Source organism: Pochonia chlamydosporia, chromosome 2 (assembly GCF_001653235.2).
Source record: "Pochonia chlamydosporia 170 chromosome 2, whole genome shotgun sequence".
In the NCBI taxonomy this organism is placed as follows: Eukaryota; Fungi; Ascomycota; class Sordariomycetes; order Hypocreales; family Clavicipitaceae; genus Pochonia; species Pochonia chlamydosporia.
The window spans coordinates 6,353,979-6,379,886 of NC_035791.1; the positions used below are offsets into that span (position 1 = coordinate 6,353,979).

Sequence of the window (25,908 nt, forward strand, 5' to 3'; positions counted from 1 at the left end):
TTCTTGGCGATCGAGAAACTCATCGTAGTGTCTTCGAGCATACTCTTGCATCGTGAATGTATTCGGGAACATTACTGCGCCGTTGGACACTAGTTTGGCATCGTTAATCACTTGCATCGGCTTCGCAAGAAGACATACCACCCACCTGATTGTTTGTTTACTCCTGGGTATACCAGTCCATCACTTGCTATCGCCACGCCTTCATCATATGGATCGTCGAGGCGGCTGTCATTCTCTGCTTGGTCAAATAGACTTGAGAATTTCTTGGGCCGGTAGTAGGTTAAGGTAGCAGGAAAAGTGGAATAAATGGCTTTCACAGTGAATTTCCGCTTCTGCAAACCGGTTCCTGGGTTTGCATTCGACAAACGGAACCGCCCTATGACTCGAAACATGTTGTCAAGTTTGCAGACACGACATTATTAGAGCTGGGTTCGGCAATGTTGACTTTGTTCTCCTGAGTTCGGATAAACTTTTCTCCCAATCCGAATCCTAGGTGTAACTTCTTGTGGGCCAGTGGGAGTGCGTGCAGCTTGGGGCGTGGGGACTGATGGGAAGCGAAATGTCTGGCTCTAAATCCGTGCCCATGTTATCCCATTTCGAGTGATCAATAGTCATGAAGAATGTTTTAATGGTAGCTCCAGGGGGAGATACAGATTGAAGAAATTGGATGCTAAAGATAACAAAAAAAAAGGACAGGAAACAGTGGTAACCTGCTTTCTTGTACGCCGGACCCTAGCCTTACGCGCCTACGCAACTGTCTCAAAAGCCTCTCGATCGTATAAAGCGAGTGCCTGGCATTCATAACCACAAGTCTCTCTTCTTCCAACTTTCCCTTCAAAACAGGCACTAGCAAAGATACTTTCAGGTGCCCATGACCTTGCTTCTCAAGCTCCCAGGCTCGTTCCGAAAAGGCATTGGCAGGCCCGAAGCGGACCGGTCTCCTGTACTAAGCTGAACTAGTGTGTAGGGGAGGAGGGTGCTTCGCCATATCGGGGAGCTTTTGAGCGCCTGCAGCGGGACTTGCTCCGTAACTATACTAAGAATAATAATCGACCAGTGAGTCGCACAATCCTTCCCCCCCTTGCCCTAGGGCTTTGCACAAGTCGGCAGTGCCAACCCGTCGTGGGAGTATTGGAATCAACGTAGGCGCAGCTGCCACCAAATTAGACGGCTGGGACAGACAATGAATCAATCAATCAATCCGGGTCGGAAAGGCCTGCAGGTGGGCGGCTAGTGGCTTAAGTGGCGCAGAGATTGTGGTGCAGGCGTAAGCACAGATCGTTCTGCGGTCAAAGCTTAATTTTTTGCCCCTGGAGAAAGGCGCGGAAGGAAGAACCTTTCGTCCCAAGGCATACGGCATGTTAGAAGACCATAACTGACGTCACTCCTCGATGGTCCTGCTGAGCAACAGCCCTCAATAGAGCCAAGAACGCGCCCAAGCCGGATATTCAAAATGGGGTAACAGTGCGTATATTCACATCTGACCATCTGCTAGCTAGTCCAATTTGCTCTTCTTCGTGTCTACGCAGTCCAACTTGCTCTCTCCCTCTCCCAAGCAGCAGGGCTAAACTTCTTAGTTACTAAGTTTTTTGTCTCTTTGATTGCCTGTTCCCCACGCAATTAGTTGCACGGCAAGAAGATAGGTGCCTAAAATACTTTAACTTTAATAGATCTATTTAATGCTTGACGTGCTTCTCCTAGGTGTATGTATTTATATTCATAAATACTGCTAGCTAACGCGTGTTTTATACGCAAAGTCCTACGTAAAGTAACCTTCTTTTGCTATTAGGTCTTGCTCTTTGAGATTCCTTATTGCTGCTTACAGGCGACTTTTGCGGTCCGGCACGAGATGGCTTTCTGGCGCGGTTTGGTTTAAATAGAGAAAGAAGATTTATTATCTACAAATTAGTTATAAGTTAGGCAAGATACTTTAGCATGGATAGATACATACTCTTATCTGGTAAGGCCTTGCGTTCACGCTATACCTCCTGCCTATTAATAAGCTTTTTATACTTAGAAAAGAGAGCATAAAGATAATTAGCGTCTAAAGGCGTGGGTATAGGAGTTCTCCTAGGATCCTCCTGCCTAGCTGCTACTAACTATATAGTAGAGAAAGTTAAGAAGCCTAAATTAATATTAAGCTTCTTATAACTTGATTTTAAGGGGAGCTTGCTAGAGTCACTAAAAGAATTCTATTTATCGTTATTAATGCTGTTATAGCTGCTCACGCTGCTAGGTGATAATACAATTATTATTGCGGAATCCTAAGAGGAACCAGGCAATAAAGATAAGTGATTATAAGTCTTAAGCGTTAGGCTTATCTGTGTTATTATGATTCTTTCTATTATGCAGTAAGAAAGTTAAAATTATAGGAAAGAAAAAGAAGAGGTGCATATTAACTAGACACTTTAAGTTAATTATGCCCAAGTTATTTAGCCTTTATATAGGCAGAACCTAACCCATTAACCGCAGCGTTAACTAGTTAAGGACGCAAAAGCTTGACCCAGACTGTGTTCCCAGATTTAATCGGCTCTGCTAACTCAATGTGGTGTGGGTGAGCTTCCCAAGCATTCATCCAAGTTTATAAATAGCCTTGTCGTCGCTCACCCCATTCTAAATCTCGTTATTCTTCCATTTCCCCCGCCCAAAGAATTCGCATTCTACTAGCGGTGCTTACTGCTTCTCTCCCTACATCTCTGTCCGCTCTTCCTTCTCTGTCCACTAATAATCCTCAGTATTACTTAGCCTTGCCGCTAATGCAGCTAAGAGTTATCCTGCATTATTTAGCAACAGTAACCTCAGATAACGTATTATTAAAACCTTTAGGGACACATAATGTGGCGCGGGAAGTTAAGAAGCTAATAATTAAATAATTGCTCCTTAGCCTATCATTTAGCAGAAGCTATTTAGCCTCTGACCTTTTGCGTTAAAGCATTTAGCCCAATACAGGGGAAGATTCCAATAAATATAACATTAATAATTTAAGGGAAGGGGCACTATAGGATTAATATAATACATACGCTATTAAAGGACATAGCTATAGGTTATAGACCTACGCCAGACATACTCTAGCATGCTTGTGGAGTAGTATAAGAGCAAGGCGATATAGGCAAACTAATCCCAAGCATATTAACCTAATATTTCTAGCCGCTAGCAGATCAGCTGAAAAGCCTCAGATGACGGAATCAGAGGAAGTGGTTAGGCATGACGAGTATTATGGGGCGCCAGCACCCTAATAAGGCAAAGCTTGCGAGACAATGGTAACTCTTGGCCGCGCTGCCAGCCCCCAAACCCGACTGCAGGCATTAAAAACCCTTTCGGACACTCCAAGACTGGAGGCAACCAACCTATCACGAGAGCTAGTTATTACTAATAGGCTATCTTTGCTGGATTTTTTGATGAGAGAAGCGCGTTAATAAGCCCTAGTATTTATAGAGTTAGCAAACGCTTTAAGGTTATTTAGCTACAGATTGTAGATTTGTAGATTTAATAGATAGTAGAGAACAGGTAAGGGTTTCTATTTCTAGCTAATATAGGCGCGAGGATTTATATTGTTATAATCTTAGCTAAATAGAATAGCAAGCAGCTAAGAGAAGGCAGCATGCATCAAGGACATAGAGCTGTAATAGGAAAGCGGAGCCTGTTAAGCCTAACAAATGATGTGGCTAACGCGACCAAAGCAATAACAACCCGCGACACCAAGGGAGAAGTGGGAATCGAGCAGGGTCAATGCGGCGAGGGAGAGGACAAGACGAGGAGGGAAAGAAAGGAGAGAGATGTGGTTTTGGTGGTTGGTCTTATAGATTTTTTCTACAGCAGCGGGAGGTCGAGAGTGGGGCTTGGGAGCTTTGGGGGCGGCGCCTTGCCAATGCGGGCAGGCGGTCGAAAACGGCAGCCAATTTGCAACGACCGACTTTACACAGAGAAAGGTGGCAAACCGGGCTCATTTCATGCTTATCCGGATGGTAAAATTGTCTTTTCAAAAAAGAAATACAGCGAGGTTTATTTTACTCCTATAAACACTAAAGAGTCCACTCTAGCGACAGGTCTCATTTGGACTATGGATGATACGGACCAGATGGCCCTATATTGGGACAGACAGGCTTGGCAATAAGGCCAGTGGTTTGACCAATACGGCAAATGGGTTGCGTTTTATGACGGGGTTTGGTATGCGTGGCACTAAGTATATTACATTGGCTTGGTATTTATGGACTTTAGTACAATAGTTTAGCCTGTGGGCACAAGACGTGGGAGCCCAGGGAGAATAGAGCGAAGTGCCCAGACTAGCTAAAAGATTTGGCAGTTGATACCCAGGCATGACTCTTAGCCGTAAGTCTGTATCTTTTGGTGTAGGGTACTTATCGACAGCGGCCGATCTTGAAGAGTTGAGATTTGATTGCATCCCGTGCAAAAATCAATCAAGTTAGGCCAAATGGTATTGTCCTTTAAACGATAGAATTCTGGCCGACCGGTGTTCAAAAAATGCACGGTGCCTCTGGTGTCAACCCTTGACACCATGGCACTACAAGACGTGGTTGTCAAAATCGTGATATCACAGGTGCTAGTGATATCAATCGTGCTAAAGTGCTAGAGGAATATTTCGACGCACTTAGTTACGTATATGAATATCACTTCAGCGCGTGATATCACAATATGCAAGTCTGCATGATGACCAGACTAAAGGCAATTTGGCCACGGATTTCTTTCCGCAGTTGTCGATTAAGGTAGGACAGCCTGGAGTTGTCGGATAAAACTGCCGCTGTTAATTGAACAAGTACACTTGGAGTAATTGCTAGATGTCATAAAATCATAGATATCAGGAGATGAGAGGCCGGCCAACCACCTGGAATTTTTATCAGAAGGCTGGTAGTTATGCTTCTGAACTCAGATAAATGACGTGAATCCCTCTGGCAAGAGAAGGACAACGAACAAGAAAAACAATGAAGTCATTATCAGTAATTACCTGTGTACCCGATCTTAAGTTTGGCTAACTATGACTCTCATAACGTGACAGGGTGGCTATGACTCTCATAACGTGACAGGGTGGCTATGACTCTCATAACGTGACAGGGGTAGCCAAACCTCGACAAGATATTATCACGGTGTAGACCAGCCATTATTCAACCAGGCTTAGTAGGCATTAACTTTTATACGTGTACCTAAGTAGCTCTTACGCTGGTCTATGGAGCTAGTCACGCTAACTGGCCCGCTTTGAGTGGATCTACTCTCGATATCGTCGGGGTGAAAGCTACGCACGTTAGATTCAAGCCAGTTAAAACAGGCAGGCGGCCAGAAAACCAACCGCAGTAATATGTGCCGTAATTGTCTTTACATAATAACACCCTGGTACTTTTCGCCGCCTATTTTTTTCCTATTGCCAGAGTCAAATTGCGATTTTTGGACATCACAACAGGTGTAGCCCTTTTCCCTCTCAGCTTCTTGGCCTTTTTCACTCCACGTTCCTTCCTGATTTTGCCACCTCTCTCTACTTTAGCCATCGTACTTTTGATACTTCCGTCTGTTATTAGACCCTGTGAGAGTCGACCTACTTGGCATGCTGAGCGTGTATCTTGAGTAGATCCTGATTTTGAATGTGAAATATGACTGTCATCATGGTTATTGTCGCAGTGGTTATCGTCCTTCTTCTTGTTGTCGTCGTCAGCATTATGACAAGAAGAATCAGTCATCGCTGTATCTTTACCGCTAGTAGGCATACGGCGAATCTCAGGGGATAGCGACCTCCCCTGAGCACGGGAGCAGTTTGAGTTGGTCTCGAACTCTGTGTCTGAATCTTCGATATGGGGGAAATGGATTGGCTGACTGCCATAGATACCCCGCGACCTAGTGGCAACTTGTTTGATGCGGAAAGGCATTTTATGATTGCGTAAAGAAAGCCAGGACAAGCGTTTATGGCTGAGTAGAGAGCATTTCCGATCAAAAACCAGGAGAACGAGTTCTTTAAGTATTAGAGCACTTCCTAGGTACTCACATGTATCATAGTTCCATGCTTCCCGCGTGCTGTCTTACAATTATGGTTGCGTAATAAAGCATGCGTCCATTTCCCACTTTAAGCAAAGTAGAATATGTCACATACGTACTGTGTAACCTCTAAAGGCGATTCCACCTAGAACTTCGTCAATATTACCTCATTATGCCTTAACGCGGCTTAAGTCTGCCTTGCTTTGCTGCGAGGAGCGATACAACTTGTCCTTCTTGGATTACCGGGTGGTTTCTATGCCCTATTATGTACGTTGTCATCACATGTAGAAGGACTGATGGATGAGCTGACGTTGTTGATGACGAATCTAAAAAGACGCAGTAACTATCATGTAAGATCGCACGGTGGAAGGGGTGCCGGATGAGCTGATCGAGCCGTCCAAATTAAGGCAGACTCTCCTTCCTGAACACACCCCCCCTTCCCTCTCCTGGGGCTCGTTGTTGTGATGCCGTTGGTTTGACTGCCTGGGATGTAGGATTCACATCAGCGGGGACCAATCTAAAGATGGTTTGACACGTATTTGATTACGTATCTGCATAAGATCTTCTTGGTTGACCGGCTGGATACCCGCCCTCACGACGGTCTAGAGCCCCAAGCATGTCCAAAATGCAAGTCGATACTTCGTCGATGGCAAATTCTGTCACTCCTTGGAGAGAGGCAAGCCAGATTTGGTGATAACCACGATAGGGTCAAAGGTGTCAGTGCGGCGGTAGTGTGGTGCTCTAGGTATATGACACATCTCATCACAATATGACAAGTGCAACGCCTCTTTTGCACAAATGTAAGGCTCTTTCTTCTTCAACAATCGCGTTTAGGCAGACACACGTGATATGCAATATGGGGTCCTTTTGGGCTCCCCGTAATAGGAGAGAGAAGTAGCATATCTTTGCGTATAAGAATAACCCGTACGCTCTTCAATATAGGGGTCTCACAGATCTGTGGGACCTCTTCATCAATGTTTCACCTCACCGGCGCCATGCAAGCTGCAAAGACCTCAACAGACAACAAAGCAACTGCTAAAAATGTTACTCAAGTACCCTTTGCCACCGAAGAAGAATTTGATCGTTATTTCGATAATTTAGACGAGAAAGCTAGTGGGGGCATTCAGTTAGCTGCTTCGACTGCGAGCTCGGAGACAACACAGAAATTCACGTCACCGGAAGAATCCGTTGATCAAGCCTCTCGGGTTTGCCATCCAACGTCAACCACCTTATACATTGACAATGACGATCCCGGCAATTTGGCGAACTCAGAGTCCGAAGATGATCTATTGTTGTCAACCTCGAAAGGAGAAAACTCCCCGTCGAGACTCTTTTCGGCAAATAAGGAACACAAGTCCAGAGAGCGTACGCTGGCAAGACTGAAGCTAAGGGCTAAAAAGAGGGGAAGAAGTAGCATATTAAAAGGCTTAAAACGGATGAAAAGGGGGAAACAACAACGGGTGTTAACAGTGTTTAAAAACTGCGACGTCACCATATTTGAGGCGTGACAAAGAGTGGAATGTTCATGGGATACCATGAATAGAATCAGTTAAACAGACAATATATCTTGGGAACATATTATAATTATGGTTCCTCCTTCTTAGTGACAATAAATTGATAGTTCTATAACGCCGAAATAAGGCCATGGAAACTACTGATGCTCCATGACGTCCAAACGTTGCAATGTTTACCCTGAGCATTGAGGAACAGCAGCAGGGTCATCTTCGGCGTTTTTAAGGGGGTTGTTGAGCCGGTTCTGACTCGTCGACGGGGGTAAACCGATCTAGATATGTAAGCTTGAATTTGGAGTCACAGACAACCGTAGGAGTGTTTCACTTTTGTAAGCAATTGTCGCTTCTCGATTGCACAATACAGACGTCGATGAACTAGGGAAGAGTCGAACTGACCAAGTAGAGGAGAACAGCATCAATAATGGGCTTTGGAGGGTCTGCCAGGAAATTGTCAACTTTAATGGCGTGCGTTCGGTCACTTTAGCTCGAAGAAGTCGAATTACAGCTGCCCTCTCCCACACATTTGTTTTTACGCTGTCGGTGTTGCACGGCTTCAAATACAAGCGGCATTGAGGTAAATGGTTGGATGAAAGATTACTATAATTGCTTCGGGTCAGACGAGTGCATTATATAGCTCATAGCAAGTGGCAGTGCTGGATTCGCAGTCGATTAAGATAAATATGTCGCCTTTCTATCAAAGACAGCATTGAAAGAAAACAGGGATTAAAACCTCAAATGTGATAAACGTCTAATCCAGTTTCCTTGATTCTACCCATGAGCTGTGAGCTCAAAAGGTCCTCATTCAGCCATGTGTCCTCCTTTGAGGAACGACCATGCCAATGCAAAAGGTATTGCCATTTTCCGCCTCGTCGGCGAGTTCGCAAAACATCCACCCCCGCGTTAAAACCTCTCCATTTTGCCTCAAAATCAGCAAGCATTGTCTTGTCTAGAATGTTTGTTCTCGGTTCCCAGGTAGTGATGATGGCATTAGAATCGTCCTCGTACCACTTTACCAGGAAAATGTGTTTTCTCCACCGGGCAAGCAAGCAATCCACTCGGCAAACGCTGGCCTCTGTTTCTGCGTGCTGTTTCAGTCCAGTCTTCTGGCGCACATTACGCTGCCCGGGAGAAGCACAACCTTCGGGTTTGCGGCGCTTCCCAGGCAGCATAGCACTTAATCTTTCTCCGCCATATTGTCTCTCAACTGGCGAAGGGCGAAGGTTATACCCACTCCCACGTGTGCGGTGACTGTGCAATTGATTCTGGAGATTGTCGCCAGTTGCCTCAAGTTGACTCGTCGTCTTGTCCAAGTTGATGGTTGTCTGGCGGCTCTCCCAACGTCTCTGACCACTCGACAGACCTGGGTAAGTAGAGGAAGGAGACGTTTTATGTGCTGATTCCTGCTCGTCACCACCAGCCGGGTTCCCTTGAGCTAGGGCTCTAGTAGTGTGTTCCGCCTGAGATGCTTTCGTATGTGTGGATCGGATCATTTCTCTAAAGTTGGTGTCGCCGCCATGAACGGGAATACTCTGATTCGACGACATCATGCTCGGAATATGCGACCTCGGATGGCAAGTCGTGGATGCAGGAGCGGTTTGGTGGAGAGAGTTCGCTTGATGGACAAAGAGACTCCGACCAGATATCAACTCTACAGGAGTCTCTTGCGTAGGAGAACACGACGAAAAGCTCATGCCAGAAGTATGCTGATCTCTGGTTGAAGGAGTCAACTCGTTAGAGTCATCGACAAACTCTATTATTTTGCTGGTCTTGGCTGGATGCCCGAAATGATTGCTTGATGGAACAGCCGCCTCTATGGGCGAGTTTAGAGAGGATGGATCAGAGACTTCTTGGTTGTCACAGGTAAAAACCTCATTTTTTGAGCTCTCTTGCCGTGAGCTAGCCTTTACCATACCACTACGCATGACTTGCGAGTGCTCGCTGATGCTCTCCGTTCGAACTGGTCGGGGGATAGACATAGATGCCACAATCGCAGAGATGGAAGGAAGCGAGTCATCAGAATCGCAATCGGATGATATTGATATCACATCATCCAAAGCCTCTAGTCGATCGGGTAAAGGACGTACTCGTACGCTTCGCGCAGCCATGATGGTTAAAGAGGGCTTGAATAGTTGATTTAATTGCGATTTTGGCTGTAGTCTGTTGTTCGCGGGGTGTAGGCTGGAAATTCTTTTAGCTTTGAATAGACTGAAATGAACAGGAGCGTAGTAACTCGCGCTCTAACGTCGCAGACAGAAAGTTTGCAGGAATAGTGAGATTTTTAGTTGGCAAAGTTCTCCCAGAGTATCGAGGGGTGCCGGCCCCTTTAAATACTGAGAATCACGCAGCTCTCCGCAGCAACTCTTTCGCCGAAGCACCGTTGTGCCTTCGCCTCCTCCCGTGGCTGGACATACATTCATAGGCTGAGTTCATCGGGGGGAAATCTTCGCTGGCCCTGTTTCCCCACCAACGATACGTTGAAACGCATGAGCACAGATATTTCGGGGGATCGACCTTGACTGGTGTTCTCGTAGCTTGCGAAACTCAGCAGCGCAGCTGCTCAGTCCCATGCCTATTGCAGGGGCTCTATCCACTGCACAATGAGGCAGTTTGTACGATCAACGCGTACCAAGCTTGTCGCTCCACAACTTCATCGTAAAGGAGAACACGCGTCCCTCTACATTTGTCAGCTGTGCATCAAGCCATGCTTGGTTTAAATGAGACGGCCCAGTCTGCGTACGTAGCCTTCAGATTCATGGATCTTGCCTTGCTTGAGCATCTTCAACGTTCGGCATCCTTAGAGGTCGGAGCCTCCAGGGCTAGTTTTGTGGTGCAGCATCTCTCTGCTTTCGTTGTATGGATAGTAAAGCACACTTCGTATTTTCGCCTTCCTCGAGCGATATTGCTAGTTACACCTACCTACATGCGTACATAAGTCCTAAGATAAAATGTTGTATCGATGTGAATAAATTCACATACAAAATCGACTGCTTTCCAGGCCGTAGGCATAAAAGCAAGAAAAATACGCAAGTATTCCCAAGAAGCTATATCAAAAAGCTGGACAAGAGGGCGGTTGACGCTTTTAAATATACTTACAATCAGCCATTCTCCGTGTGCCGACGTCCAAAACTTACCACAATATAAGCTATTTTTGGCTCCTTGCAGGGGTATCGTGGACCCACTTCATCATAACCAGCAAAACCGGCTCCATAAGTTAGCCGTCAGCCAATCAACCAGCACAAAGGCCTTTTATGGCGCTCATGTATTCTTTTTGCTTGCCAAACTGACCTATAGCTGCTTGGAACTGTTCTTCTGTGCAAAACCTCCGTCGTCACATCGATGAGGCATCAGCACAAGGCCAATTTTGGAGCTTTGACAGGGGTGCTACGTGGAGCCAGTTCCAGCTAGTCGAGGAACCAACCGCTTCACGTCCATCAGTCAATTAATCAACTTAATTAACATTTGGAAAGTCATTTGCGGCCACACACCCCACAACTTGGGTGCAACCTGAGCCCGCACCCAAAGACAATTATAGGGACGTTTCATTTTGTGCGCGATATTTTCGGTTTGCCGTAGTTATTAATATCCATTTTGCACAACTAAGGAAGGTCGTTGGTGTGGGAATCAAACAGCATCACCCTACTCTACGACCAGCACAACAAAACAAATGCCGAGATGACATAAGGGAGAACTAAGAATACTTTGTAGCATCATTAACCATTGTCGCATTTTCTCGCCATCACGGTTTTCTCCAAAACCCGCCCGCCCATGCACCACAATTTCTCTCAAAACACACCTTGGTATATGAGACGTACGTGATTATTTAGAGTATTTACAAGAAATTGAACCGCCTTTGAATGCTCCTTAGAGTGGTGGAATTATGTTTGTATGATCAAATTAATCGTAGTCTACTATCTGGCTGTGTGTCCAACCCGAAGCAAACCCCCACGAGTCCTGCTCACGATAGAGTATTCCAATCAGACGCAAAGGAGAAGGGCATCATAAGCGTCCAATGTGTTTTCACAGAGCTAGGTTGATGATAATACTCCACTAGATATGGCATGAATCAGAGAAAGCACTTGGAGCTTCAGGTAAGGAGCGGGCTTACGGAGCCTCATGATTCCACAAGTTTCCATCATAACGATCAGAAGATTCGCATGACTCCAACTCAGCGTATCGTTTTGAGATTACTTCTAGGCAGCTATCGGAGACACCGAGGATTGTCATAATTCTTATGTAATAGAATGACTTCCAAGTAATCAATTGGTTGTTCTACTGATTCTTATCTCACATGCAGCGGATCACAAGAGGCGTGTGCATGAAGGCCGCGCAGAGGCCGCGTAATCGTTTTTGAGTCCAAAGAGAGCGCAATGATATCACCAATAGCAAGTAGCTCAGGGAAACTCGGTCAGTTGCTCAGGTTGGCTCAGGTTGGCTCAGGTTGGCTCAGGTTGGCTCAGGGGCTGCTCAGGGTGACTCACTGAGACTCAGGAACTGCTCAGGTTAAAGCAGCCACAACTCAGGAACTCTTTTGAGAAAGGAAACTGGGTCCGTCGTGATTCCGGTTTTATACTGGTCTGTTATGGTCAAGGACAGACATTGAAAATTGACGCATATGGCCCAACTCTCGTAGCGACCCACTTCCAAGAGTTTTACACAGCGCCAACCTGAACCTGTCCACACCTGTGGTCTCTCTTAACGCCCAGGCGAGCTTCGCCTCGCCGATTTGGATGGTGCGCCTTGGGCTCGCTGTGCCTGGCTGTGCAGCCCCGCTGCCGCTCATTTCAGTATCTGGGACCTGAAGAAATAGTGTACCAGGTCAAGATCATGGGAGAAGTCGCCACCTCACAAATGGGTATCGGTAAGAAGCCAACAGAATACATTCGCCATGTATTGGTATCCATAGCATACGAAGCCGAGTTCCAGGACCTGTTAGCTTAATGCTCGATTTAGCACATCCCTGTACCTTCTCGAATGGCGATATATTTAGTCTAGCTCAAAACAGGAACACATCATGTCCAACAGCACAGGTGCAAATACCACAATGGCTACTACTTGACCAAACCCCCACTCGTTATCGATGTAAGCGTTTGCGGTCACTGTCGCAAGGGACTTTTGGACTTTTCTCAACTTAAAGATGCCGAGAATCAGAGGAATACACAGCGATAGTGGAAATAATAGAAGGATGACGTGACCCAACTGCCTAACCCAGGGCCTTCGCGTGAATGTTCCGAATATCTTTATGGCGGAAGCCGGTGGCCAACTCTGGATTTTGCGACTCAGCCTCTGGGCCTTCAACCTTCTGAATACCGGTGTGATGAACACCCACATTGATACGAGGATATAAGTCAGTGATCCAGCCAGCTCGAATGCAGCTATCACTATGGTCTCCGTATACGATAGAGCATCAACCTCTCCAAAGCAAGTATGAGTTAGAGCGGCCCATTCTGCCGATGTGATGATAGTAATACCGCCAGGCCCGCTACCTTCTCCTATGTCACTAGGAGCCCAGTTGTGCGTGCATTGCGAAACAAAGGGGTACATGAATAGTGTTACTGTAATCCCTAACAAAACCAGACCGTACTTCCTACGCAGCCGCAGATTATACTTGGCTTTTCTAACTGACGCAGAGTTATGTGAGTGACTAATTGCTTCATTGGGAAGACCCATTGTCATGGGATATAGCAGTGGTAGGACGGATGTAACTGCAACTGCGGAGGCTATGTTCACCTCGAGCATGCCGAACCCGTCCGCACTAATATCAAAGTCTCGCTTCGCCAATGAATAGCTAGTCGCTACTAGGACGGACATGGCGAAGTACACTGCAGAGAAGAGGAACGATTCGAGCCCCCTTTCCGCAGGCCGTAATATTTGGGTTCTGCACCAGTTCCAAGGCTGCGCATCGATCTGGTGCCGAGAGACATAGCAGCCTAGAGATAAAAGAAACCCCAGAGCGACTTCTATAACGTATGCAGAGATTACCTGAAATAAATTTAGCAATAGTGGAAAAAGTTTAACTCTATATAGGGAACGACAAACTCCGATCCCTGAGACGTCTGGGTTCCCTACCCCCCACAATGCACCACATATCTCGTTGTCGCAGAATGCCAGCAGAGTCGTATTGAAGCCGGTCTGGTTTCGAAGGCGAATTACGTAGTCTTTGAATCCTCCGTTTTGCTGCCCCAGAGGGGAGCAATCAAAAAGACTGCTACTTCCCACCATGACCGGTTTGGCGACAGAATTGCGTGTGGCCTCAAGTTTGGTGTATATGAGAATACAAGTTTAAGTCTTCATAATGCATTTTGTTTTTCCACGGATAGATAAGGATTCACCCGTAATGAGGAAAGCACTAGCCATGAATTTCAGCTCATCTATCGGATCTAATGAAAATTTGGGGGTGGCGGCAGCGCCAAACACGAAGCCCGTCTCACGCGGCCTGAGCCAATAGGCCGCCTTCATACCATCACAGAAAAGCTGTGTCAATAGCTTCAGCCACGCTGAAAAGATATGTCCCACGATGGGGAAGATGTTTAAAAGGCTTGAAATTACTCAAAGAAATTGCTGGTAATGTATGACCGAAGTTATATAATAGTCCTAATCCCATAGCCGCCGAGTTTTCATATAGCGTTTTCACATCAGACGAGGACTAAGTTTAAAACCCATTCCCAGAATGCGCCAGTTACGGGTGCTAGGATTTCTTGCACTTGCAGCATCATTATGCATCGCAGCAGACAGTGGGGAAACTGTCTCGGGAGATCCTGCAACCATTACATCATTTTTGGTACCCCGTGTTAGACAACCGGACAGGCGACAGGCGAGGGGCTCCAGAACTTGCGGATTTGTTGATGGATTTGGAGGTAAGATTCATGTTTAAGAAATCGGAAACAGCGGCAAGTCGTGCTGGGGCGAGCTCCCCAAACGCCTAAGCAGCAAGAAGAAGTGATTAACGTAGCTGATTTCTAGCTGCCCCATTGACGTGCCAAACCGGCCAATGCGACTTTTCTACCTGGAGAGAAAACCCTCAAACACTGGTTGCTGGATGTCAATCGACTGGGCAGCCGAAATATTCAATAGCCTGCGTTGACCATGGGGTCACGAACGGCTTGGCTTCAACTGATGTATTAACATGGTAAACACGCTCTGTCCGTGATATAACATTTTCAGGCATAACTGCTAAGCAAAGATTTAGCCAGCCCATTTCACCTTATTGCCAGACATATACCTGGCCAGAAGTTCCCGCAGTTGCATACGGCTGTGGCACGATGAGCACAATTGAATCAGTTTTTGTTAGTGCCATCTCGTCTTCCTCAAGCACGACCAATAATATCACGACCGCTTTTACAACCACTTTTACGACTGGAACAGGAATACCAACGTCTACTCCCACATCACCGCCGCCTGGCGGTGGAATAGGAAGAAACAGTTAGTCGTTCTATATTTTATTCCTTAATATCCAATTAAAATAATGGAGACGCTGACCGGCTTACCACTATAATGAAAGGTTTCACTTTAGCACAGAAAATTGGAGTGGCAGTCGGCTCGGTTTGCAGTGGATGTATTTTTGCTGGAGCATTCTTGTATGGGACTCTATCCACCAACTACATAGTTTACAGCTACTTATACAACCTCTAGCATTTGTTGCCGTCGACAAAGACGAGAGAAGGCTCAAGTCAACGCAGGCATGACTGACGGAATGCCTTGCTTGCCAGAGACTGAGGATATCTCACTCTCGGGCCATCAGCTAACTTCCTTTTCTTCCCGTTCCCCCACCACAAGAGTAACCTCATCATAAAGAAACTTCTTCAAAGCAGGAATCTCTTCACAATAGTAGACTTTCAACGTATCAAAATCCACCAGTGACCAATTAGTCACCAAATATTCCAGCTACCACGGCTGTGCCAACAAGAAAAGAGTTCGTCAACCCATTACTATACGCCAGTCGCCCTCAAGTCCAGGACGGGACACTGTATTCCCAGGAGCTCTACGCCCGGGAGACTCTCTACCGACGGAAGAGAATGCATTGCTGCGGTCAGACTTCTGTGGACTGACTGACAGATAAGCGGCAGGCTACAAGTAGAGGAGGTGCTTGTAACCAACTTGGCATTAATTCTTCATGTACCCGTGCAAGCATTAGAGGAAGTTACTCACAACCCTCGGCGTGATCCAGTTGCCTTCGGAACATACGTACGGTAGCCTTTTCGCGCACTCCAACAACACAAGGAACTGGCCAGACTTGTGCACAAAGGCCCTCCAAGTATTGTCCTATAAGTGCTTAAAGTTAATTGGCTTAACGCCCAACACAATGAGTCGCTTCACTACGTGCAGGAGAGAGCCATGGACAAAACAGAAGGGAGCACGATTGCGACGTTCGGTGACTGACCAATTCCTTTACCAATGTGGGGAGGTTCTTGATTTTGGGAAATAGATAAGTCTCTATGGCTCTAGTTACACGTGTCTTTGTACTTTGTATCTGTTGAAGTTATTGTAGTTATGAGCCCTTGACAGTCTGGGTCACAGCGCAGATGCCACGGAGAAGCGAGGTAGACGCTGATTTAACAGTCTTGCCCTTCTAATAACCACTGGCATCGGTACTGTCGCCAAGCGGCAGTTGTTTTCTCCTTCTACCTTGGCTTTGGATACTTGTTCTTAGTTGTCTAGTCAGTTGTCAATCTACTCGCTTGGACCGTTACACTTTTGTATTAAAGCAACACCTAAATCAGCGGAATGCATAGTGAGCATTTCTTTGAGCTTGACTGTGGCGAATCAGCTGACATTAGGTGCCGCTCTGCCAAACGTATCAATACCTGGCCCGTTTTCTCATTTTACCCCTGAATCTCGCTCGCTCCTGAAATTTCGCCCTTCTAGGATATCGCGCCAGCAGATCAGGCGGAAACTTCACCATTGTGCAAAATCAATACCTATGTCCTAATTTGCACAAGTACATTGAACCTTTAGAGCTCACATTTAGCGACATAGATCAACGGTGATCCCATTATGTAGCAATACTATGACCGCCGCCGTGGCCAGTTGGTGTGGTGATGCCGTGGTATGTTTCATCTCTTACTACTTTTCTGTAACTAGTGATCATACTAATATCTTGTGAAATTGCAATATTTGAAAAATATCACATCTCTCGGTGTCTCTTTCAAACTTTATCATTAGCTTTGTTTGGCCAGTCAGCATCGCTGAAAGCGCCGCCTCCCGAGGATGCACTGGCAGTGGCAGACAGGTAGCACGGAGCTATGAATATTACGGCCGGTCGGTGACAAGCTGCGTAGTACAATGTGGTAATACAACAAACACTAAAGAACGCAAGAAAGCAAAAATGGAAGAAACAGCAAGCGTGGCAAATGCGAAGTAAAACCAAAGACATGACCCTCAGAAACGCTTTATGGGCCGATATCAAGGATATACAGCTTGCCGTAGCATACACAAAGCGATATCGAGATGAATATTCGGCCATATTTTGGTTTAACATTAAAGACGAAGCGTCCATTCAACAGAGCTTCACTAAAGTTGCAAGGCAGATTTTGCAACAACACCCTAATGCTTGCCGCCTTAGTGCATTAGACCTACAGCAAAATCATAACAAGGTAGTCGAAGCTGTCAAGGCATGGTTGAACTTGCCAGGCAACACTAGGTGGCTTATTGTATACGACAACTACGACAACCCGAAATTGACTAACCGCACACATAGCACGGGAATCGACATTAAACACTTTATTCCTACGGCGCATCAAAGCTCAATTATTGTCACGACCCGGGCGTCACAAGTCGATATAGGACATTCAATTCGAGTAAGAAAGCTTGAATCAACGGACGACAGTCTCAAGATCCTATCATCGACCTCTGGCCGAGACGGCCTGCACGATGGTAAGGGTTTCGCCGTAATATCAAGACTCTGCTAACAATTTCCACAGACGTGGCAAGGCACAAACCTGTTCATGAGCTTGAAGAGTTCATCCTAATTGGTTGTCGCGGCATTCAGAATGGCATGGTACTTGGCACGCTGGCTGTGCAGCAGACCACAGTCGGCCGGGGATTCCTGCCTTCTGCCAGTCGTTCATGGGACTCATTTACGGCTTTTTTTTTGTACCAGCCATTGTTTGTACCTTTTCCCGCTCCATGGTCGAGACGATGGGGGCATTTCAGCACTACCAACGTAGCGAGATCAACCCTCGATAAAAACAACCCTTTTCGATGGCCCCCCGCATCTTCCGCCCTCATCATGGGCCCATATCTGTAGTAACGGCAACGGGGCGACGATCAGAAGGCGTTTCGCACAGCTCTCGGGGAATTGCGGCTCCTCCAACTGTCAGTCGAGTCCTGGAAACTCCTTTCCGGCCGAGTACAGGCGAAGCTTGATGATCAAGAGGTCGCCAGTTTCGCCAACGCCTTGCGAGTATACGCCACGGAAGATAGTGTGAACGAATATAACCACTACCACCTCGAACCGCCTCAGCCGGCCAGTCATTTAGGTCAAGGCTAAGGATGTCGGCCTTGGCGCGGCTGCAGCCCCTGACGACAAGGCAGGCAACCTGGCGAAGCAGATCCCTATGTGCATTGGCGCCCTTTGGCAGCCGGTTGGCCTCTGCAACGGTGCTCGCGGTACCGTTTGCGATATGGGCTGGCGCACATCCCCATGCTTGAAGACCCAGCTGTCCATTCGTCTTTTGCGACAGCCTGCATGATTACCCAGCAGGCTTCAACGAACATGAAGGTCATGGGATACCTCCTACAGGCTGTGCAGGCATTTGCGTGGGCCATGAAAAAGAAGATTCCCGAATCTGCGAAGCCGTTCCTTCAGGGCTGGGGCGCCGAGGCTGTCGAGCCAGATTTGTCGCTGGGGTTTGTGTTACCGCAGCCTCTGTGAGATCCAGAGTGGTGACTTGGGTGGGTGTAGCATTTGATCGGTTAGCCAATGAACAACCCTGCGTTGGGGAGTGACTGCGGGTATAGCCGCCGCCATAGACCTTCAGTCTCACTCGACTCTCTTTGTCAGCCCCGTGTTGACGCTCGACGTGTGCCATGTGCAATGTCCTTGGCTGCCGTATTACGCAAAACTCATCTGGCCAGGCTTTCTAGTATGACGCTACAAAGGGTGCCATAGTTGTATACGGAAAGGTGCAGTAGTAGAGCGGCTTCTAACCCCACTAAATCCGGCTCTCGACTAGCTTAGGCTTGCTCTCGTTGGTTCGTAACAGTCGGAGGCTTCTAGTCTAGGGTAGCCCTGGAGATTGCACTGTTGTCCATCTCTTTCGACTTTTTCCAAGAAAGTCTGTCCCTCCAGTTAGCAGCCTTGTAGTCGAGCCGGGGGTTCAGTGAAGATGGCGTGTCGCAATTTTCAGCGACTCCAAGCGCAGCTCGCCCAGGTAGAAAAATCACGGATCAGACTGGGACACACCTGAGTTGTCATCCAGACACGAGACATGCCACTGGCTCCGCGACGAATGTCTCTCAGCCAAGCCAGCGCAGATGGCGCAGCGGGTGTGGCGGCATGGATCTGGTCTCACATGCTGGAGCCAGCTGTTGGCGCTGATGAGGCTTTCAGAGGACCATCTCCCCTCTGATGCTGGCGGTTACATGAGTTGCCACGGAGGTCAAGTACCTAGATTCTTTGCGGTACAATGCGACTGGGTGCGACTAGAGTCGGTCATGATCGTGTCGTGGACGCGTTGCGGACTTGCTCGTGCTCTGGCTCAAGGAGCCAGCTAGTGAGTGGAGGAGTCCATGGCAGAAACGTCACCTTGAAAGGAGTCTTCAGGTTGGAGTGGGCAGCTGAAGCACCCATGTTTGTGCGGTTGCCCGTCAGGCATTCCAGTTGTCGATGGGCAAGGGTTGGACCTGTGATGGTGGCATTCAAAAGCGCCATAAGGCTCGGGCCGCCCCAGGCGGCAATGCTGGCAGTGTAAGGATAGGAGCTGAACGTCTTCCTTTGTTACACTACCTTACGTTGCGGGGTCGAATGATCGGATCAGGAGCTTTGGTGATCCCGAAGCGCCATGGCTCCACACCCCACCGCGCCATTGGATGACGGGGAAACAGGAGCGTGAGTTATGTCAGAATCAGCAGGGGGCAGGAGGTTGGGCGAAAAGTAGAACCAAGCCGGGCTGATTGTGTCTTGACGGGGCTTTGGTCAGATGGCGAAGCGTTACGGTGTGACGGCTGAGACATCGTCGCAAAGGACGGCGGCAAGTCGCCTGTCAAGTGAATGGCCATGCAGATTGTCCAGCATCGGCTGGCGAATACGGATGCAAATTAGAATAAAATGGCCGACCGTCTATATGCACAACTACCCGCGCCGCGGTCTACTTTATTGGCACTCGCAGGACTAGCACCATCCAAAGATGGCACTCACCTCCAGCTTGCTGCCTTTGTCTTTCTTTAATAGCTGACCAGGCTGCGCTCTTCGACTGACGGTGATAAACAGTATGCCGTCGTCACGTCTCTTCCCCCTCCCCCTCCCTGGGTGACTCAAGCTCAGCTTCCTCATCGACGTAGACGAACCGCACAACCCTATCATTCCACCCGCCAGTCTGACGGCCTCGTGCGCCTCCCTCCGCACCATGGCATCCGACAACGCTCTGGACAACCCCGACTCCTACACAGTCGCCTGGATCGCTGCTCTTCCCATCGAGCGAGCCGCTGCGGAAGCGATGCTCGATGAGGAACATGCAGCTCCAACTGGTTTCACTAGAAACCAGACTGACACGAACGTTTACACTTGGGGTCGTGTGGGTCAGCATAACATTGTCATTGTCTCTCTTGCCGCTGGAGACTATGGAACTACATCGGCTGCGACCACGGCCTCGAGCCTGCTTGCCTCTCTGCCATCCATCCGTGTTGGCCTTTTTGTCGGCATAGGCGGCGGCATCGCACGACCGGACGAGGACCGCGATATCCGGCTTGGCGACATCGTCGTGAGCCAGCCCGATGGGACATCGGGCGGCGTCTGCCAGTACGACTTGATCAAAGCAAAGTCGGGTGACAAGCGTGAGCGCAAGGGCTTCCTTGGGCGGCCTCCGACGGTGCTCCTAAATGCACTTGCCAAAATCCAAGGCGTTCACGAGCAGAAAGACTCCGAGGTTCCCAGCTTCCTGCAAGAGATGCTGGAGAAGCACCCGAAGATGGGCAAGAGATCGAAGAAAAATCCTGGCTATGCTCACCAGGGCGTCGACAATGACCGCCTATTCAAAGCTTCATGCGACCACGTACCCGGGCCGGACTGCCGGTGCTGTGATACGGCAGGCGAGGTTCAACGTGATCCTCGAGACGCTACTGACCCCGAGATCCACTACGGGATCATCGCATCAGGCAACACGCTTGTCAAAGACGCCGCTGCGCGCGATCGGATTGTTACTGACGTCGGTGAGGATTGCATCTGCTTTGAGATGGAAGCGGCCGGCCTGATGAACCACTTTCCCTGTCTTATGATCCGAGGTATCTGCGACTACGCCGATTCTCACAAGAACGATCGATGGCAACGCTACGCCTCAGCTACTGCCGCTGCGTATGCCAAGGAGCTTCTGGCGTACGTGCCGGCCGCGGAGGTCCAGGAGACCAAGAAGGCACTGGAAGTGCAGGAAGTGCTGGAGGAGCTTCGGTTAGGTTAGTTCTTGTTCGTTCACTAAGGCTAGACTAGCAAATACATGAGACCGAATACTATTCGAATTTGGAATATGTCCTGACTGCGATTAGTTCAACAACAGATCGATGGCGTGCAACAGAACATGAATGCTGCCGGGTCTGACCGTCATACCGAAAAGATCGAGGGTTGGCTTCGTCCCCCAGATCCGTCTACGAACGCCAACCACGCGAGGAAGCTCCGCCATGAGGGGACAGGCGCGTGGCTCCTTGGAAACCCGGTCTTCCAGGAGTGGTGCTCGGGGTCGCGTCGACATTTATGGCTGAATGGGCTCGCGGGGTGTGGAAAGACGGTTCTCAGCACGACTGTACTGGATCATCTCACAAAAGGGAACGACCGTCTTATCCTCAGCTTCTTCTTTGACTTTAGCGACACGACAAAACAGACCGTGGATAGCATGTTGCGGTCGCTTGCTTTCCAGCTTTACCAAGGCGGGGCTGGTTCTGCAGGTCTTCTTGACGCCTCATTCCAAGCACACCTGGATGGCCGCGATCAACCTGCTACAAAGACGCTCGAGGATGTTGTGTGCAAGATTCTTGCAGTCCAGAAGAAAGGCTCTATTGTTCTGGACGCCTTGGACGAGTCGACAACCAGGGATGAACTTCTCCGGTGGATGAAGGCCGTAGTGTCCAGGCCAGAGCTGGGCGATGTCCAGCTGATTTGCACCGGTCGGCCTGAACACGTGTTCCTGCGCGACATCCCCTCATTGATAAGCCAGGAAAACTGCTTAGCACTTGAGAAGGAGTCCATCAATGTCGATATCCGATCGTATGTCACAGCACAGCTTTCACAACGACAGGATTTTCGGGACAAGCACTTGTCCCCGAATCTCCTCGAGAGGATACGGAGGAAGGTTGGCGACGGGGCCGACGGGATGTGAGATGCTACTGCTTCAATCGATATGCTGATGGTTTGCTGACGCTCTACTAAGGTTCAGGTGGGCGTTCTGTCAATTGGACAGCCTGGCTCGATGTCGTCACGAGGCGGCTATTGAGGACGCTCTCGCATCTTTGCCGCGGAACCTGGAAGAGACATACCGACGCATGATTCAACGCATACCGACGGAGCTCAAAAACGACGCGGTGCGGCTCCTGCAGTTTCTAGTGCATTTGAAGCGACCTCTTAAGCTGGCTGAGGCTAAAGAAGTAATAGCAACACAGATCGAAGACGAGCCACGAGGGTTTGACGACAAGCGTCGACTGTTTTGCGAGACCGACGTTTTAGACTACTGTCCCGGCTTAGTGACAGTCGTACATGCCACTGATAAAGAGCTACATCTTGCCCACTTTTCCGTCAAAGAGTACCTACTCACAGAGAACCAGTTCAAAATTAAGACTGCTAGCATTTCCATCACGACGACGTGCTTGACTTATCTTACGGACATCAATGGTAGCCATGACGAAATCAAGCGGGATTTTCCTATGGCAAGATGCGCGGCGGAAATCTGGACATACCATGCTGCGTTGGCTCAGGCTTCGGATGATATAGTTCGAGCGACAGTAAGGTTCCTGGAAAAGGAAGCGACGTTCCAACGATGGGCTCGATTGTATCAGGCTGATAGGTATTTGGACCACGACCCAGGCCCTCCACGAGGTTCCAGACTCTACTACGCTTGCTTCGATGGACTCGTAGCGCCTGCAAGAGATCTAATCGGCAAGGGAGCAGACATCAACGCGCAGGGCGGCGAGTACGGCAACGCTCTCCAAGCCGCGTCACAGAACGGCCATCAAGAGATTGTCCAACTGCTCTTAGACAAGGGAGCGAACGTCAACACGCAAGGCGGCTACTACGGCAGCGCTCTCCAAGCTGCCTCATATAAAGGCCATCAAGAGGTTGTCAAGCTGCTCTTGGACAATGGAGCAGCCGTCAACGCCCAGGGCGGCTTATACGGTTACGCTCTCCAGGCCGCATCATTTAGTGGCTATCAAGAGATTGTGAAAATGCTCTTAGACAAGGGAGCGAACGTCAACGCCCAGGGCGGCTTGTACGGCAGCGCTCTCCCGGCCGCCTCATATAAAGGCCATGAAGAGATTGTCAAGTTGCTCTTGGGCAATAGAGCAGACGTCAACGCGCAGTACGGCGCTCACGGTAACGCTTTCCAGGCCGCCTCAGAGGGAGGCCATGCAGAGATGGTCGATCTGCTCCAGGCCGCCTCAAAGGGAGGCAATGAAGAGATTATCAAGCTGCTCTTGGACAACGGAGCAGATGTCAACGCGCAGGGCGGCGAGTATAGCAATGCTCTCCAGACCGCCTCAGAGAGTGGCCATCTAGAAATTGTTAAGCTGCTCTTAGACAATGGAGCGGACGTTAACGCGCAGGGCGGCGAGTACGGCAACGCTCTCCTAGCCGCATCATCCAATGGCCATCGAGAGATTGTTAAGCTGCTCTTGGACAAGGGGGCAGACGTTAACGCGCAAGGCGGCCAGTACGGCAACGCTCTTCTGGCCGCCTCAGAGGAAGGCTATCAAGAGATTGTTAAGCTGCTCTTAGACAAGGGAGTGGAGGTGAACGTCCAGGGCGGTCAGTACGGCAACGCTCTCCAGGCCGCCTCGTGGAATAGCCATCTAGAGATTGTGCAACTGCTCTTGGACAAGGGAGCGGACATCAACGCGCAGGGCGGCCACTTTGGCAACGCTCTCCAGGCCGCCTCGGCGGATGGCTATCAAGAGATTGTGCAACTGCTCTTAGACAAGGGAGCAGACGTGAACGCGCAGGGCGGCCAGTACGGCAACGCTCTCCAGGCCGCATCATGGAATGGCCATCTAGAAATTGTACAACTGCTCTTAGACAAGGGAGCGAACATGGACGCGGAGGGCGGCCAGTATAGCAACGCACTCCTGGCCGCTTCATGGAAAGGCCATCAAGAGATTGTTAAGCTGCTCTTAGACAAGGGAGCGAAGCAATTCCGCAATAGTGCAGCAGAGCTCAACGGGGATCTGGTCCAAACACATGCTGACGTTAAAAAACAAAGGCCCTCCTTTGTCGTATACTCTGTTTAAATCAGGTCAGTCTCCCGGAATTATCGGTCTACATTACATATTATCAGCTGGAAGGGGTCTACTTACAGTTTGGCAATGTTGCGTTGGTGAAAGCAGTCCGCAGGAACAAACGTCTGGATCTTCGGGGCTGACTGTTGAGCCGATTATTTATACTCCAAAGCTGCGTAAATGCTTCGTTAGGTCAGCAGAGTGGTTACGCCGACTTCCTGCACTGGTATGTTGCCTTCTAGATCTGCCGAAGGCCAAAGCCTCACGTAAAGTTTTGAATCCTGGGAGGGGGGTTTCCAACTCTTTTAGAACACAGGCGTGCATACAGCTTATTTGACGGGCATTTTCTGCCGCCACGCTTGCTGGTTGCAATCGGCGGCAGGTCGAAGCGACTACATCTCAGCTCGAATGACAACTGTTCGGGGCCGACCAGACGCTCCATTATTACTATTGGAGAATGGAGCTCAAACACAGTACTCCTCGATTGCGAGCTGCACAACCTTGATTTCTTGGAAGCGATCAAAGCAGGGTATTCTGACGGTAGCCATGTTCATCACCCGCTACACACCTTTGTACCTCGTGGCTGCTCGGCCCGAGAGCTATCACAACTGGCGTATGACCTCTATTGGCAGGTTTTGATACCATTTTCTTCGACGATACTTCTTTTCTTCGAGGATCTTGGCGGCCTCGGCCCAGTCATCGAAGTAATCGCCCGCTGGATTCGACAATCAGCTATCAATCCTACACTGTCCCCTGCTAGGGTCTTAGTCTCGTACGATTGCAAAAATAGAGTACAAGCTGAAAAGTTTACTACGCGACTGCGTGCCAGGACTGTCGCATTTATTGGCAGTCGGGAATCCGAAGCTACCAAAGCCGATGCCGGGGTGGTTCTTGAGTCCACGCACGCATTCGAATGCCTGAAGCTCGTTTCGACCATGTCTGCAACTGTCATCGTAGCTGCGGGTCAACTGCACCCGCAACGGATTGGGCAAGCAGTCGGCCAGGATCTACTTTACTTGTACTTAGCTGTACTTAGGGATGCAGAAACAGCTGGAGGCGGTGGGGATTTAGCCTGTTGCTTTGAGCACTAAATGGATGTCCGTGTGAATAAAGAGGTACCAACGAAGTTCCGAAAAGTATTTCACAGCCCCGCGACGGCTCCCTTTGACCCCGCACCTCAAATACATGTTGCAAACTTGCTACTGCAGGTACAGTATAGGGCGTTGTATGGAGCCAGTTCCGGCCTTATTACGGGCGACGCAAGTTGCTCTATCTTCTTTAGTCATTCGCTAGATACTACAACTGTAGTTTATGGCGGACGTTTGCAACTCTTCCTTGTTGACAGAGGTATATTTTGCAGCGTTGCTTCTAGCTTCGCTGGAAGCCATTAACGGCTCTATTGGTCTTCGGTAGTCACAGACCGAACCAATACTAAGCCCTTTACTACTCATGCCACCCTGTTCCGCAGCCGGCCCACGGGGTTGCTCAGACTTGGCCTGTTTCCTGCCTCACCTAGGGAGCAAACCGTACTCCGTCTGCGGCAGTTAATTACCTTATCACAGGAAAAGCCATTTGTGGCGGCAAACTTACCGTTTGCTTGCAACCTAAACTCATGCCTGCGGATAACTATAGGGACGGCGGCCAATACAGAGGCGCCCGGGCGCGCATTTAATATTGCGCGCCCTGCTGACTAATTTTTGCGCGCCCCCCTTTCCGCACACACACAACAGCGGTACTGTTACAGACCACACAATTCTGTCATGGCTCAAGCAGTATTCCCTGACGATGT

The 25,908-nt window shown here is 48.9% G+C and overlaps 3 protein-coding genes across 3 annotated transcripts; 2 read left to right on the forward strand and 1 right to left on the reverse strand.

Moving 5' to 3' along the window:
* Positions 1-6,953: 6,953 nt before the first annotated feature.
* On the forward strand, positions 6,954-7,487 carry VFPPC_12234 (hypothetical protein; the record flags this gene model as incomplete). Its single annotated transcript, XM_018290172.1, has 1 exon — positions 6,954-7,487. One exon carries the CDS (start codon positions 6,954-6,956, stop codon positions 7,485-7,487), a length of 534 nt encoding a protein of 177 aa, XP_018136454.1.
* A 734-nt stretch (positions 7,488-8,221) lies between these two features.
* VFPPC_12233 (chromo (CHRromatin organization MOdifier) domain-containing protein) lies at positions 8,222-9,595 on the reverse strand (the record flags this gene model as incomplete). The annotated part of the gene is made up of 1 exon (XM_018290171.1): positions 8,222-9,595. The coding sequence occupies one exon, from the start codon at positions 9,593-9,595 to the stop codon at positions 8,222-8,224; it is 1,374 nt and encodes a 457-aa protein (XP_018136453.1).
* A 10,458-nt stretch (positions 9,596-20,053) lies between these two features.
* On the forward strand, positions 20,054-24,131 carry VFPPC_18364 (Ankyrin repeat protein; the record flags this gene model as incomplete). The annotated part of the gene is made up of 3 exons (XM_022429986.1): positions 20,054-21,095; positions 21,186-22,008; positions 22,070-24,131. The coding sequence occupies 3 exons, from the start codon at positions 20,054-20,056 to the stop codon at positions 24,129-24,131; spliced, it is 3,927 nt and encodes a 1,308-aa protein (XP_022285811.1).
* Positions 24,132-25,908: the final 1,777 nt, after the last annotated feature.